The sequence below is a fragment of the Eptesicus fuscus genome, chromosome 22 (genome assembly GCF_027574615.1).
Source record: "Eptesicus fuscus isolate TK198812 chromosome 22, DD_ASM_mEF_20220401, whole genome shotgun sequence".
Taxonomy (NCBI): Eukaryota; Metazoa; Chordata; class Mammalia; order Chiroptera; family Vespertilionidae; genus Eptesicus; species Eptesicus fuscus.
In genome coordinates this window covers 22340931-22356734 of record NC_072494.1, presented here as the reverse complement: position 1 = coordinate 22356734, position 15804 = coordinate 22340931, and the positions used below count along the sequence as shown (strand labels likewise).

The 15804-nt window shown below is 40.0% G+C and overlaps 1 protein-coding gene across 3 annotated transcripts in view; it reads right to left on the bottom strand.

Moving 5' to 3' along the window:
• RASAL2 (RAS protein activator like 2) overlaps positions 1 to 15804 on the bottom strand; it is a 264165-nt gene that overhangs the window by 4306 nt on the left and 244055 nt on the right. For 2 of the 3 annotated variants that reach the window (XM_008145887.3, XM_054712291.1), the window contains exons 12-17: positions 14129 to 14330; positions 11763 to 11962; positions 10139 to 11000; positions 5424 to 5558; positions 3589 to 3791; positions 2276 to 2363 (exon numbers count right to left, since the gene is read on the bottom strand). In XM_008145887.3, the coding sequence (XP_008144109.2) occupies positions 2276 to 2363; positions 3589 to 3791; positions 5424 to 5558; positions 10139 to 11000; positions 11763 to 11962; positions 14129 to 14330 (1690 nt within the window). The remainder of the gene's footprint in view (positions 1 to 2275; positions 2364 to 3588; positions 3792 to 5423; positions 5559 to 10138; positions 11001 to 11762; positions 11963 to 14128; positions 14331 to 15804) is intronic. The other variant, XM_008145888.3, reaches the window with a different exon arrangement.

Sequence of the window (15804 nt, the reverse complement as noted above, 5' to 3'; positions counted from 1 at the left end):
CAGTGGCACCAAGCCATTCATTACAAAGGGAACCAAAGGATGTTCACAGTCTCTTGCTATAATAATATTTTAATGTATCAGTAAGACAACAGCTGGGGCTGGGAAACCTACCTTTTAAGGAGATTATAATTTTTCAAAAACTGACTTTAGTGTTTGATTTGTGCTGTGCATGGTGCAGTGGTTTCCACATGTGCTCTAGTGGATTTTCCCAGTATTCTTTGGGGATCCACACTGGGCATCTGGTCGAAAATGTACGATACAGTAATGCCTATGTTTAAATCGGTAATTGATTAAATTCAGCTAGCTTTGGTGTCATTCGACCTATTATTTGAGAGTGGTTCTTATTGTTGAGTGGTCAGTAGGAGCTGCTAGAAACTAATCTATAAAAGGTGCCTCTGGTTTCACCAAAGTAGTCCATGGAATCAAACCATTTGAACACCACTGTCTTGAGGGATGGACACAAAATATTATCTAATTGAGCTAGACCACAAGTCTGGTGCATTGAGGGTAATATTTCTTCCATTCCTGATCAGTGTCACACTCCTGGTTAACAGACAGAAAGTCCTTGTTTTCCAGAGCATTTGAGCCCTGATAAATTCAGTTCCCTTTCTTGCTTTCATCTTCTATCCTAGGGCTCCTGCTGCATACCCAGTCATCTTGCCCTAGATATCAAAACAGGGCTGGGGTGGGCTAACAATGAGAAGCTGATGATGAAGCTGTCTTGATGAACAACCAAGGAAAGGGTAATCCTGCATGCAGAGCCACCACTATGACACAGCCACACTCCCTCTGCTTCAGGCTAACACAACCTCAGGCCAGCTGAAATTATTAAAATGGTCTGTTGTATCTTATTGGAACGAAAACCGCTCCTGGTGTGGTTATTAGAACTCTCCCTGCTTTATACTGCCATACTGAAAATTCCAAAGTGAAAACTCATCAACACTAGTTTTCCTGACTAAATTGCCCTCTTTCTGCAGGCTGTTTCTCTTAAGCCTTTGGGATGAGTTTTTATAGTACACAGCAAGATGGCCTTGTCTCCACTACCCTTCCCTCACTCACCCTGGGGACACCTGAAAGTTTTTGTTTTTAAAGGACCATGTAAGATAATTATAACAGAAGTTTCTTCTGCTACTTAGGAGGTCTAAATAGCCAGAAACTACAGAGTTTAAGAGTTCAAAATATTTTGGGAACTATGCTGACAAGAGCGCATCACTCGACTTCCAGGTCAGGTGTCTCTGAAGGAGTACGAGGCCCATGGAGCATTCTTCCGAAGGCTGTGCTTTCAGCTTCACCCCCAGTGCCTTAAAAACAACCCCCACCCCAGCACCTAGACTGGAGTTGGCAAGGGCCTATTTCAGAACAATGGGAGCTCTAACACAGACTGACGTGCAGAGAAGAGAGCAGAACATGAAGTCCTTGCTCCCAGTTTTATTTTACAGCTGAGGGATATGGTATGTACTTAAGGGTGAGAAATGCACACCTGGCTGGGTTGTCTTCAGGCAGGTGACACATTCAGTGGGTAGACCAGACAGTCTCAAAACTGCACCTGCCTTTTGTGATTTGTTTCTTTCTAAGACATACGACTATATGTTGCATTGATAAAATGAAAAAGAATTAAGAAACATTTTCTGCCTGCTGGATTTTGTTCTGAACATTGATATGTCCCTGTGAGGTACTCTTGGCAGTCATCACACCATTGCTGTCACAGGTATAGAGTGAGCAAAGGCCCAGACTGATTTCATCAATCGAAAGAGGCTCTCTAAGCACAGCCAACAACCAAGCAAATTCCAAGCATCAATGCCAAGCCTTGAAAGAAAGGAATAAGGAAGGGTACCTTTGACAACCTTGTCTCTCCCCTACAGTTGGGGGCTAGAGGTTGATGGCACAGTGGACGTGACTGACAAGACCGTGAACATCACAGCCAAGCAATGGTCAGTGGAGGTCACAAGCCAGACACATGCAGTTACTTTTCACAGCTATTACCTAGAGAACGCCCTACTTTCTATAAGGAAAGAAGTAAACCCCATCATGCACTAGGTTGAGATCTGTCAAGCAACTGTACTAAGCACGCTAATACTTTGCTGGGTTAACAGACTTGTCACTAGTAAAAGAAAGGAGAAGTGAGAGATCATATAGAAATCTTCAAAAGGTAATGCTGAGAACTTCCCAGTGACCCATTTTCCAGTACGTGCCTTGGCATGCAAAAGGGACGGGAAGTCAGGAAATGACAGTTATTATAAACAAGTGCCTTCTACCAGATTCCGAGCCTGCTTACCTGTGCATCAATTATTTTCTGCTTTGCATCAATAACTGCTTGCATCTCAGCATGATCCTTCTTCAATTCCTCTTCCACAGCCATTAGCCTAGAAAGTGGCAGGAAGGACATTTCAGCATCTTCAAAGAGAGGGCTTCATAACGAACACAGAGGACAAGAAATCCAAACTCCTCCTAGTTCAATATTTCCACTCCATCCCAATTAGATATCTGAAACCGTGTGCTCTTTCTTCTCTCCTACCTTGGAAGACACCCAACATTAATTTCTCTACCTGTGACTAGGTCACTCACATTTTCATCTCCTCTGTGACAGTATTTCCATGGTCACTTCTTCCCTCAGATCCCTCAGCACAACTCATTTCATCTTAAAATATCAAACCAGTCAACAAAAACCCAACAATTTCCTCTTAATCTCAAGTTACCCTGTGATAGCTATCCTTTCTGTTCCCTGCAGAGGTTGGTCCTCAAAGAGGACTCTATACTTAGTGGGTCTAGTTTCTTTCTCATCCACCATTTACATCTCACCCCACTGATGTTTAAACCCCATCAAACTGCCCTCAGTAAGACTGTACGGCTGAAACAGCAGACCTCTTCTGTCTTCAGTTTACCTGACCTTCCACAGCTTTTGACAAGATGCAAGCACAGTGGTTACTGAGCATGGACTCTGGAGCTTGAGCCTGGCTTCACATCTTGGTTGCACTGTTAGGTGACCATGTGCAAGTGACTTAACCTGTTGCTTATTTCTTTATTTGTAAAATGAGAATAGTAATATGCCTACCTCAGACGTTGGCATTAAACAAATTATTACTAACAGATTAAACAATCTGTAAAGGACTCAGAAATGAGCCAGGCCCATAGTAAGTGCTGAGTGTTGGGTAAAATTAACATTCCCTTAGTCTCCCGTGACATCCTTGGCACTCTCTTCTCTTGGTTCTCTTGCCCTAACCAAGACAAACTTCCTTCCCTGTTTTTGGAAACTTCTGTGAAAAACTAAGTTAGTCTTGGACACTGAATACTTAGGTTTTTAAAACCCAGTTCTCCTCTAAGGCCTCTCAAGTGCATCATTAAGTTTTTATTTTTCCTAATTGTTACGATGAAAGAAAACAGACCACCTCTATCTCAAAGGAAGTGCACAGAGGTCTCCCACTTGGAAAATTTAACAGACAGAACCAGTCATCACCTTTGTACTAAGTACCATGAGCATACGCAGAGTTGCAAGTGGCACTGCTGCCGTTCCTTGAGGAGTCTCTGGCTCCTCTTTCCACCTCTTTGTGTGCCTGGCTACCCACCCCCATTTCCAGGTGACCCTCTAACCTGCTGATGATGCTCTTCATCTGGCTGTCCTTCTCTTCTTGCTGCCGGCGCAACCGTTCCTCGCTGTCCTCCAGCCGGGCCTTGTACTCCAGCAGCAGCTTCTGCATCTGCTGCTCCTGCACCAGCAGCCGGCGCTCATACTCCTCTAGCCTCCGGCTGGACACTCGCAGGCGCTCCTTCAGTTTAGTGATTTCCTGTTCATACTAGAGGACAGAAAAAGGAGTTACACAAGTTGTAGAATCAGGGATTTGCTTTTGAAAAAAGAAACCCTCTGAGGCAAGGTAGCTGGATACCATCCGAGCTGCCATCCCACCTATTGCTGATGTTCTTGAAAATTATCAACAGGCACAAATGGGAATGAAGCTCTGCCCTTCTCCTAAAATTACATTTATATTGTTAACTTGGCATTCCAAATCTATATATTAATGTGTCTCTCTCCACATTAAACTACCAGCTCCTGCAAGCCGCATCCAATCTGTGATGGCATCAAATAGGAGTAGGAAAATAAAATGATCAAGCACTCAGAAGCCTGACAAATCACTTAAAATGAGCCAAAAGCCAGTTGTTGACGAGAAAGGTTCTGTCATTGCCTGTACTGTAGGATCTCAGACGGAGCTCGGCTCATTGTTCCTTCACTCTACTAGAATCAGCCCTGTAGAGAACACCCAACATTTCTATAATGTTAAGCACTACTAAATAAGTAACTAGAAATTTATGGCAGAGTAGACTATTGCTTCTTTCTCCCCAACTAGAAAAGTATAAAATATTCAGGTCACAAGCATTAAGCCAAAGGTCTATAAGTACTTTAGGGCTGATGGATACTGCCTCTTGGCCCTTTTTTACGATGTGGTTCACCTGTCCAATTTAGTTCTCCTTTCTCAACACATAGGTCTGTTTTCTCGCAAAAGCTTTACAAAAGTAAAGCTTTATGTAATTCAATTGGTTACACGGCTCTTTCTTGTACTGAAGTTGCTGGGTGTGGGGTTTGAGTACACTGGAATGTCAAATTTCTAGGCAAGGTGAGAAGCATAACCTTATTACAGATGGTCTACATAAATTCATTAGGAATTAGTGATAAATCTGTACAATAATTTGTAGAATGCAATCTATTTTCACATAATGTTTCATTTAATTGACAATCAGACAATTAGCTTCTTCAACAACATGGTCCTAAATGATGATTTAATCCAGAAGGTCAAAGATGACAATTTTTAGGACAGTTTGAAGAGGAAGACTGCATCAATGAGCATGTTTCGGATCATGCTGATAGGTAAGCAGAAGCTAGTTGTCTGGTTCTTAGTTAAATAAGATAATGCCATACATGGTGTCAAGTTCTTGTTTGATAATTTTTTTCCATGTCAACTTTAAAAACAAAAACTGAGTCAATAGATATCTTTTTAAAAAATCATCTATAAGACCAAAAGTTTTTTTATCTAGAAAAGACAAAAAGAAAAAACAAACAAAAAATCATTACCAAGACAGAGAAAGAAAGTCTAGTCTAAGGGAAACTTTGGTCTTGGATGAAGAGTACCAACCAGTTTATAGAAACACTATAAGTGCCTAAAATTACTAGAAACTTAAGAGTATTCTCCAAATTAAGGCAACCTACATAAAAAGAAAATAGAGCTGGTGCCCTCCACCCCAGCTTAATGGACATTTTCTGTGTATTTCCACATGAGGACACTACTAGTTATTATTTATAGATATGTACATGATGGTTAACATAAGAGGTGGAGCTGAAGCTGGGGAGGGGCAGAGCAGGTCCTTGGCTAGACAACCCTTTTGTGGCCCATCACTGTGGGGCAATACGCCAATAAAGACAGACTTGGTTCTACCTTCTCAGCATGCTTGGCTTCATCTTGATTTTGCTCAGTTTCTTCCACATCCTCTTCATACTGCCCATTGTTCAGAACCCAGGCTGCTGTCCTCTCTACTGGGGACATTGTGGCAGAGTCCACAGGTGACTGAACCTGCATCAGAAATACTTATTAGCATCCTCCAAGACAGCTCATCCACTAGTTATGTTTCACAAAGAGAACTAATGTTGGAAGACATAACTATGATCCCTGTTTTCTACTATTCAATAGTAGTTTGAGCTAAAGTAGCCACCAAAACTAATAACAACTTCACTGTTTGGAACTTATTACATCAAGGCAGCTAATTCAATAGCTTTCTGCTTTATACAAGTTAACAAGATGTTGCTTGAATAAACTTTCTTTCCCTGTGATTTGTTATGGTGTTGAGTGCCTCTATATGTACCTCAAACTAAATACTCCTAAGAACCCACTAAGGAGAAACTTTAGCCCCTAAAAACATATTAAAAATAGCAGTTCCTTAGGGTAATCTCAGCTTTAACTGTTAAATGAGAAGCCATAAAAATGAGTGGTTTCTTTCTATTGGTGATGGTGGTAGCTACCATATCTCCAGGATTAACAATGTCCAATGAATTATGAGAGATTGTACAATGGAAACTGGGCATTCAGGTCTATTCCTATTTTATTGGTTGAATCTGATTTTCAACCACTTCCTAATATAACCTAGCACTTTTTGTGGCATATGGTAGGTAGTAAATAACTGTTGAAAAAATAAGTGACCAATATTAACTATGCCTTGTATTCATGATAAAACCTTTACACAATTATAAAGAGATGGAAAAGTAATATTGAACAAATCAAAATTAGTTATTGTGTTAGACTGGAAGAAAATAGAGGTGATTTTTGTTTCAAAATTATTTTTTGTTGTAATATATTCTTCATATAAAAAAACTATATACTGTTTACATTTTTTTCTATTGGTCTTACATGTGCTGGTCTTATTTCCTAATTAGACTGTCAATATTTGAGTTATTTACTAATTAATACTCTAGACAGAATTCATTATTATAATTTATTACTAAGGGAAAGATACATTGTTTTTCCTCTAAACCTCCTCTTAGTAATAAACTACACTTTATTACTACATGTAGTAATAAAGTGCAGCAAAGGCTTTTCTCCAATAATTATTCCATCTTCTTCATAAGCTGGATATATAGAACTTATTACCTCCAGTTTATAGACAAAGACATTGAAAGAGAGGTTGGTAAGTGATTCAGATCCCACTTTGCTTCGCTGTAGCCTCAGGAAGAGCTTTTACGGCCACTGACTTTCAATAGTGGATCATTAAAGAAAATGAAGGATGAAAAAAAGACAAAAAGTAAAGGAGTAGGAATTCCTACTAAGAACATCTCCCTCTTGAGATAAAGCTGTATAGGGTTTTTCTGGGAACAATCATGATACTTTAGGGCAAAAGGGCCTGAGGAGCAGTTTCGCTGACCCTATAATTACTCATAGCCTGGCTATGCTGAGGACAACTGAGAAGGGGCAGCTCCCTGGTTCCTTGCTAGTATTTACTATGTATAAATGAGACTTGTTGGTTTCAGCTTCTCCACAGTCTGAAATGGTCAGGTTCCCATCAATGAATAACAACACTTCTGCTATCAACACCAAAGATGGGTGGATTAAATTACTAAGTAAATGCCGAGAGTGCTTGAAGAGGTTGGTTTAGGGGAGGGTCAACAAATCCAAATGTGAAAACTACAGCATCATTCCAATAGGCTGGTCAAATACCAATTTTAAGAGCTTCTTCAAATTTGAACTTCTAAGTTTAGGTAACATGCTATATCTGAACAACTCAGACATTGCAGATAAGTGTTTTATGCGTACAGAGTACATGATGCATGAAAAACAAAATGAAGAGGAAAATGAGAAAACATAAATCCACACAGAGGCTGAAAAGGGACAAAAATTAATGTTTCCTGGAAAAAAAATCCCTCTGTAGATTGTTTTCCTGGAATTTTATTTCCTTCTTACTCAGTAAATGGAGGAGACTGAGGCTAGTTACAGTGCCAACAATGGCTGCTCCTTTGTGCTCAGATATAAATGGAATTTGCACAGGACAAAGCCACTGATAATTGCAGACGCCTACAGAACAATCCCCACAAAGAAGTCCTCTAGTTTTGGGGAGAGAAGAATTCTCTAACACAATTTGCAATTATAATATGTAAAGGAATTTGCCTGAAAAATGCGCTGATTATATAGAATTTCAGAGGCTTCATGGGAGTAAGATGAGAAGAGCAAGCAATAAACAGAAAGGAATTTAAAAAAAATAACATAAATTCGAAAGAATGAACCATCTGCCTAGAAAAAGCCAGTGTAGAAAAACCAGAAACATGAGCAATCAAAATATAGTGATTTATGGTTTAACTGATATGAGGTGGCAGTACCAGCAAAGGCATAAGCAAAGGTGACTATTTAAAGCTGTGCTTGGACATCTCACTGTGGCTATGCCTCACTTTATGGCAATATAATATAGACATTCTTCAATGCATTAATGGCTGTGACAAAATTTTAAATTGGTTGTTTGGAGACTGTATACATTTATTACTGCCCATCTATCACCTATAGAAACATGTACTGAGTGCTATGTGATAGGTGTTATATTTTCCTATAGCACAAATATTGTAACGAACAATTGAATAATCTTTCTGAGTCATGAGCCCTGGGAATTGATGACTAAAGGAGGAATGGGTGAGCATTCCTCTCCTGTTCAGGGCTGGGCTGACATCCACTGTCAACCTTAAAAGTAAGTAGATGTCCTTCCGTGTCCTGTCCCTCTCCTCCCCTGCAGGCCGGGTCCCCCACAACTGTCCTCCCCCTGCTGGCCTGGTCATCCCTAACTTCCCTCCCTTGTCAGCTTGGTTGCCAATTGCCCTCCCCTGCAGGCCTGGTCGCCCCCAACTGCCCTCCCCTGCAGGCCTGATCGCCCCCAATTGCCCTCCCTTGCAGGCCTGGTCCCTCCCCAATTGCCCACCCCTGCTGGCCTGATCACCCACAACTGCCCTCCCCTGCTGGCCATCTTGTGGCAGCCAACTTGTGGCAGCCATCTTGTGTCCACATGGGGGTGGCCATCTTGTGTGTTGAAGTGATGGTCAATTTGCATATTACCTCTTTATTATATAGGAGGATAATTTTCCTTTTCTTTAAATGAAAATGCTTATTAAATCAAATGAATTGGTAAATTTGGAAAAATACAACAAAATAAAAATGAAAAATTTAAGACTGAAGAAAACCTTTACTTCCTAGGAAAGAATGGCTAACTAGGAAGTTTTGCCCAGGAAGTCAGCCACCAGAATCAGCTGAAGTTGGACATGTTTTCCATCCCTTCCTCTTTCTCTGCATCCAAGAATTCTGCAAATGTTCTACTTTTTAAACAATAATTAAACAATAGTTATCAAAGTAGGAGCAAGAACTCTGATCACAGCAGAATGGAGGCAAAAGCAGCCAAATTAGTAAAGGCCTACCTATAAAAATGCAAATATATTAAAGAGATACATTGGGGTTTTATTTTAGTCTCCCCTGACAAGTTATTTGGCTGACAAAGGCCTTTTTTAAATCACAAAGCTTCCTAGTACTTATAAAGTATGATTAGGTTTCAAAAAATTCAATAAATACAAAACTTTTCGGGAGAAAAATCTTTTTCAAATAAAGTAAGAAATATTCTCCTCTCTCTCTCTCTCTCTCTCTCTCACTCACACTCACACACACACACACACACACACACTCATACATATTCCTAAGGTTTTTAGTTTACTTCAAAGAACAAAATATATATTGTTGCCTCTTGGGAAACCTTTTTATCAAGAAGAAAAGATTTTACCAATCTTATATTAATATTGGGTAGGACACTAGCTGGGCTTATGCTTGTAAAGCAGGGGTGGGAACCTTTTTACTGCCAAGGGCTATTTGGATATTTATATCATTCACAGGCCATACAAAATTATCAACTTAAAAATTAGCCTACTACACTTTGTCAAACATTTAATTAACTCACCCCTAATGCCTTGGCAGGGCCAGACCAAATGATTTTGCAGACCTGTGGGCCACAAATTCCCCCCGCCAGATGTAAAGAGAAATTATAAGGAAGTGGTAAATGTTTAGAATACTTGTCAACCACCTGTGTATCTATCCACCCCCACCTCCTTTACTTTGTCACTATCGGTGTTCAGTTGTTTATTTTCCTAGCGATTTCCAGGAAAAGGCACAAGGGACTTGATATTTCCAGAGGGAGCTGGAGGATAGAGTAGGGAGTAGTTATATTAAACTCTTGGCTCAGAATACAAAACTTTATTTTGGAAGCTTAAGAAAAAATATTTAGGGAGAATTAATGTCCAGGTCCCCAAATATTTTCTAGTTGATTTGGCCTTTAGATTCCATAGTTTAAGTGTGTAATTATTCATTCAACATAATGGATCTGTTCTCAGTGCTGAGTGAAGGGAAGGCAAGGCCCCTGCGTGGTTGTTACAGTGTCCTCAGGGTGATGAGTCAAGCTACACTCTGTTGCCTCACCTCACTAGAAGCCTCCCAAACCTTTTATTTCCTCTTTCCATTTAAAGGTGGCAGAAATATTTTTAAGTGGAGACCTTGTTAGCAATGGGGTTTCCCAATGATATCTACACAGACCCGAGGAAACAGTTGGACCAGATAGAAGCCAGGTCACCCAGCACTCGCCCTACCTGCTGTGTCTGCTGTCTCTGGATTGCTCTCACTTTGGGAACAGGGCTCTCTCTGGAAGAAGAGGACTGCTGCCGGGACCGGCTTCCATTCTGCACAGGCTCGGCCACCAGGGCTGCTGAGGCCACCGACATGCTCCCCGTGCTCCGTAAGGAAGCACTGTGTGGCAGGGATGGCGCGGCTTTAGCACGGGCACCTAATCCGGCGTGGTCCATTTTTCGGATTTGCGCCTGCCCAGTACTATTTTGCCGGGGCAGAGCAAGAGGTATGTGTCTGTCTGGCATAGTGTGCCGCCTGGAGAAGTCCTCGCTCTGAGTGCTACGTTTGCTGAAGTCTTCCATGCTGCTATTGCTGGGTCCACTGAGTTTGAAGTCTTCACTGTTACTTTGGCTTCTGGAACTGGCAGTGCTTAGGTTCTCCAAACTGGAATCCACGGAGGCCTTTGGCATTGCTGGGATTGGGTTACTGAGGTGATAGACAGGGTTTTGGAATGACAAGGGCTGGAGGCTGCCTGGCTGGTTCAAGGCTGGGTGCAGGGGCCTTCTGACTTGGGGTGCACTCTGGGGTGTGCTTTGGGTTTCCCGCAGCTGCTTGATGCTGGCGACCTGGGTTATGGAAAGCTGACTCCCGGTCAAGCGCAGAGGCACATCGAGCATGACGGACGCATGCTCCACTTGAGCAGCGTGCGTGTCCTGGAGGTCCATGAGGGAGATGCTCCGCCCATTAGGAAGGCTACCTTCCTTTTCATCCTTCTCAGAATAAGTCATGCTCTGGGAGGAGGCTTGCTGAACCAGCAATAATGTTTTCCCCCTGAAATAGCTATCTGTGTTGTCCTGGCTTGGAGACTTTAGTTTATGCAAATCACTGTAGAAACAGAAAGGACCCTTAATTACTCTTGAGACACATTCAACATAGTTAAGATTCCTCAACTCAGGCATATGAACTCTTCTGAAGGCTCACAGGCCCAATGCAGATACTTACATCTAAGCTCAGATTTCATCCTTACGATTCTCAGAATAAAATCCAATGATTTTAGTTTTTCTCCAAAGGTGGGGAATAATACTGTGTATACCACTCCATCACTGTCTTCCATTTTTACTAGCATTCCAACCATTTTCTAGTTTGACTTTAAGCCCTCCCAAGGTATCCCAATTCATATTTAATTTGTTCAAGAGGAGAGGCTCTAAGTGCACAACCCAAGGGCCCATGCCAAAGGCACAAATCTTGCCAACACAAAGTAAACAAAGTCTAAGCATCAATATTGTGTCTACTGTGTAGCTGAAACAGCCAATTACAAAATGTTTTTAACTGAGGTTCTCCAGATTTTTGAGTGCTACAATATATAAAAATGTCAATTTCATAGAGCCCTTAAGTCTTCCATTAAGCAGGACATAGTTTTTTTTACTGCATTTGTTAAATATAACTTTACAATATCATTCTAGAAAATAAGTATCCTAGATCTTGTGTATTATTATGACAAACAATTGGCTTTATCTCAGATCAGATGATTATTTCCAATTGCTCAAGACTTTCAAGTTTGTAAATTCAACACATAAGTTAAAAATATTTTTGCCAAATCTCTAAACATTATATCTCTGGGACAGTACTTCAAATTCTCTTTCATACCTGTCAGTAGGGTCTTCAAATATTTTCTGCAGCCCGGAGGAGAGGCTTCCACTGACATTGGGACTGGAGTTATGCTCAGTGAAGCGTCTCAGTTGCTGTTGTATTGGCGTAGGGTTAGTCAGAGACTTGGTGATATCAGCAAGAACGCGAGGGAGAGGTCCCAGTTTTGCCACAGTCGCCTGTAGGAAGGAATTTTCACCCTAATTGGATAATAAGCATTGCGACATCCACCACAGATTGTTTTGGGGACCATGATGCCCATTGATGAAGGGGTGTAGGTTGGAGGGAAGGGTAGGTGTTTGCATGTGGGAGTGGCAGGTTCATAATGCATTGTTATGGAGCAGCGGAACCATGGCGTCGAGATGGATGGAGGACGCGAAACAAGGTGCAGCAGACATCGAGGAAAGAAAGGAAATAGAAATTAGGATTATGCAAATAAAAATTAAAAGACATGCTCAAAACAACCAAAATATTGCCATTCCAACTAAAATAGGCATGCAAAGCAAACAAAATCTTTGGAAGGCTAGTAGATCAAGCTGGGGGAGGGGGGTGAGGATAGGGGAAGGACCAAATACCTTCTAACCAAAAGGCTAGTGTGATAAAACTTCCAAAGAAAAGGGATTATGTGAGGAAAGAAATGCATGCCACATACAAGAAAGTGTTGCATGCAGGGGTCCAAAACACTCCAGGACACACAGTTGACATTGCTATCAACTATGCCATTTAATCTTGGGAACCCGGACCTACTATTGCCAACTAGGTTGGCATAAGCATGACCATTTTTTTAAAAAAAACACACACAGAAAACTCAGGTAAACTTTCTCTATAAAATACGTCTAAATGTATTCCTGGTTCCCAGGACCAAACAGAGATTTTTTAAAAAAAGGAGAAAGTGTATTTACACAGCAAAGCCTGTTAAAAAGACCTTGACCCTGAATAAATCAGGCTTATTTCACAAGAAAACTGTATCTGCATCTCACTGATACAGCTAATCAACAAAGAATAACTTTTTAGTACTTGTTTTATCCATCTCAGTCATTTTTTTCTTTGGGGAATTCTTATTCTCATGGCGTCTTATAGGACCGCTCAACTGTTAGGCAGTTTTACATGGCTGCCTATGGGTCTTCTATGGTTTTTCAACAGCCAAGAGATTCTTCAACCCTGCTCAAATCAGTAGAATGCATGCTCAAATGAAACCTGGAGGATGCCTTTACATGCTCAACCTTCTTGAGCCACGATTCATAGTCAAGGGATTTTCCCTCAGCACAGCTGCAACTTAAAGTCCAGCTGGCATTTCTACAAGTATAGAAGGGGTCCTCAAGAATAAGGAACAGTTTATTATTTTACAATGTTTAAAGCAGCAGTGGACACCCTACCGTTTACATTTCCTAAGGAAAGTGGTCTTTATTAATAGGTTTTACACCCCTCCAATATTATTGGAACATTTTTAAGGATAATAGAAAAATGAAGGAAAACAAATTCTCATCACAGAAAAATAACTTTGTCTTTTGAAGTTATTCTAACATACCACACCAACATATTTATAAAGTACCTGTAGTAAAGAAAAGCATCAATAAATAATTATTGTGATAAATCTAACCTAAGTCTGTTAAGACTATTCTCCATTATAAAACCTATTCCTCTTTACAAAATCCCAGAAGGAAGAAAATGATTGGTATGGTATATATCTAGTTATTAAGATAAAATTCTTATTAAGATTTAATAATAAAATTCTTAGCTTATAATAATAAAATTCTTAGCTTATAGTCAGAAAATAAATGATTAAAAATTACAATTGTTTTCTGTATTCTTCATTTACATCTATAGAGAAAGAAACCACCAGGATTTTCAGATCCCACATAACTCTGTAGTACTAACAGTTATATTAAGCCCTCTGACTAGCATAACAACAAAAAAATTCTTAAGGATAAAGCTGATTAAACATGATAGTCCACCCTTATATTCTGAAGTCCACCCTTTTGTTAGAAATTGCTGTATAAGGCTTCATCTCATCTTACTGCACATGAATAAGGCTACATACACTAATAATAGATATTAGTTTCTAGGCAAGTTTTTAGATATGTTATATACACTGTACTTATTTATTTATAGAAATATATACTCCATTAATGCAGATAATTACTTGAAAAATACGTAAGTAATTTCATGGGTTTCTAGAATTTCCTGGTTTGTAGGGTGCATATTTCACTCAGAAATGACAACCATTTATTCTGAGACTTACAGGACAAAAGGTTGCTTTCAATTAACGGAAAGGTGAGTGCTATCACCCTGTGGATGCTCTGCAGAATTAGGAACATTCAAGTTCTCTACCTCCCTCCTCCCTTTACTATTCCAGCCTACTTTACCTTATCAAGTTGGGAAACTACTTCCCACAGTAAGGAATGCAAAACCGAAAGCTCCCGGCCCAGGTCAATGTAACCATCAAAGCCTGGGGTGTTTGAGATGGTGTCTGGATTAGAGATCTCCAAAAGAAAGCGCTTCATTCCACCCCACTCATGTTCTAAAAAATCATTCATGAATGCCATGTATTCTTCTTTGTTACCAAATCTAAAGGAGAGGGAGAGAAAATGACAAAGAACATATTCAGGAAAAGAGAGGTGATCATTTTGAGTTGACTGTACACAGAGCTATAAAATTTTTATTTTATTTTGGGGAGGTGACTAATTTTGTTTATCTATAATAATAAAAGGGTAATATGCTAATTAGACTGGACGTCTTCTGGACGTCCTTCCTGATGAAGCTGGGGCCGGAGGGAAGCCAGCCTGGGTCCTGGGTGCCTGCGGGTGGCCAGAAGGAAGCAGCCGGGGTCCCGGGTGCCTGTGGGCGGCCAGAGGGAAGCAGTCCGGGTCCCCGGTGCCAGAGGGAAGCTGGTGCCGGCAGCCAGGGGAAGGAAGCCCTACTCTTGCAGGAATTTTCATGCATCGGGCCTCTAGTTAATTTATAAGTGATAAATGCTAAGACATACTTTCTTAATATTAATACTCAAATCTTCTGAATAGCTTTCTATTTTCTATTGTATAAAGCTAAAACTCATTTTTCTTGTATTTAAAGCTCTCTGTAACATAACCTTCATTTACCTACCAAATAATCATCAGTATAAACCTTCAATATCATTTGCTTCTTCAAAGTTTCCCAAATATATATACTCTTTTTCTTCTCCAAGCCTTTGTTCATGTTATATATTTCTACTAGAGAAGAACTTCCTCTCCTTTGCCTATCTAGATTCTAGCTATCTTTAGGACCTAGCTTAAGTCCATAAAACTTGTTCCCAAATAGGCCAGAAATAATTTTTACTAAAATTAGCTCAAATATGGGTAAATATGTATGTTTTTACATTGGGTTACCTATAGAGTACTCAAAGTTAAAGTAGTGCACTTCTAAAAAGTAGCTATTTAAACCAGGAAACAATCTGTCTCACTGAAGTTCTATTTTTCCTTCAGTACATCACTAATAAAATCTTGTCTTTAAGCTTCACTATTGAGTGAGTCTGTTCTGATCAATTCTGCCAGTGTGAAGTTTCTTTCAGTGATTCCTTAAAATTATTTTCTATAAATTATAAAACTTACACAAACTGAGAAAAATTTGTAAACAATGAAAAGTAGAAAAAAAAGTGTGGATGCACCCACTCTATCACCTGAATTTACCTGCTGTTTACATTTGTGTGTATTTCTTCCAACTGCTTTCTAATGTCCTTTAAAAAAAGCTTTAAATCTACCAAAAATTGAAAGAATATGCCTCATCTACATTAACCAAGTGTTAACATTTTGCCAAGTTTGCTCTCTCGCGTTCTCTCTCTCTCTCTCTCTCTCTCTCTCTCTCTCTCTCTCTATATATATATATATATATATATATACACACACACACACACACACTTTGAATAAGGACTATCTCTTACATAAACCAATGTCATTATCACAATAAAATTTTTAAAATTAAATTTCACCAACTGTCCCCAAATGGACTTTTATAGACTTTTTACCAATTCAGGTCTAAATAAGATTCAAGCATTGCATCTAGTCTT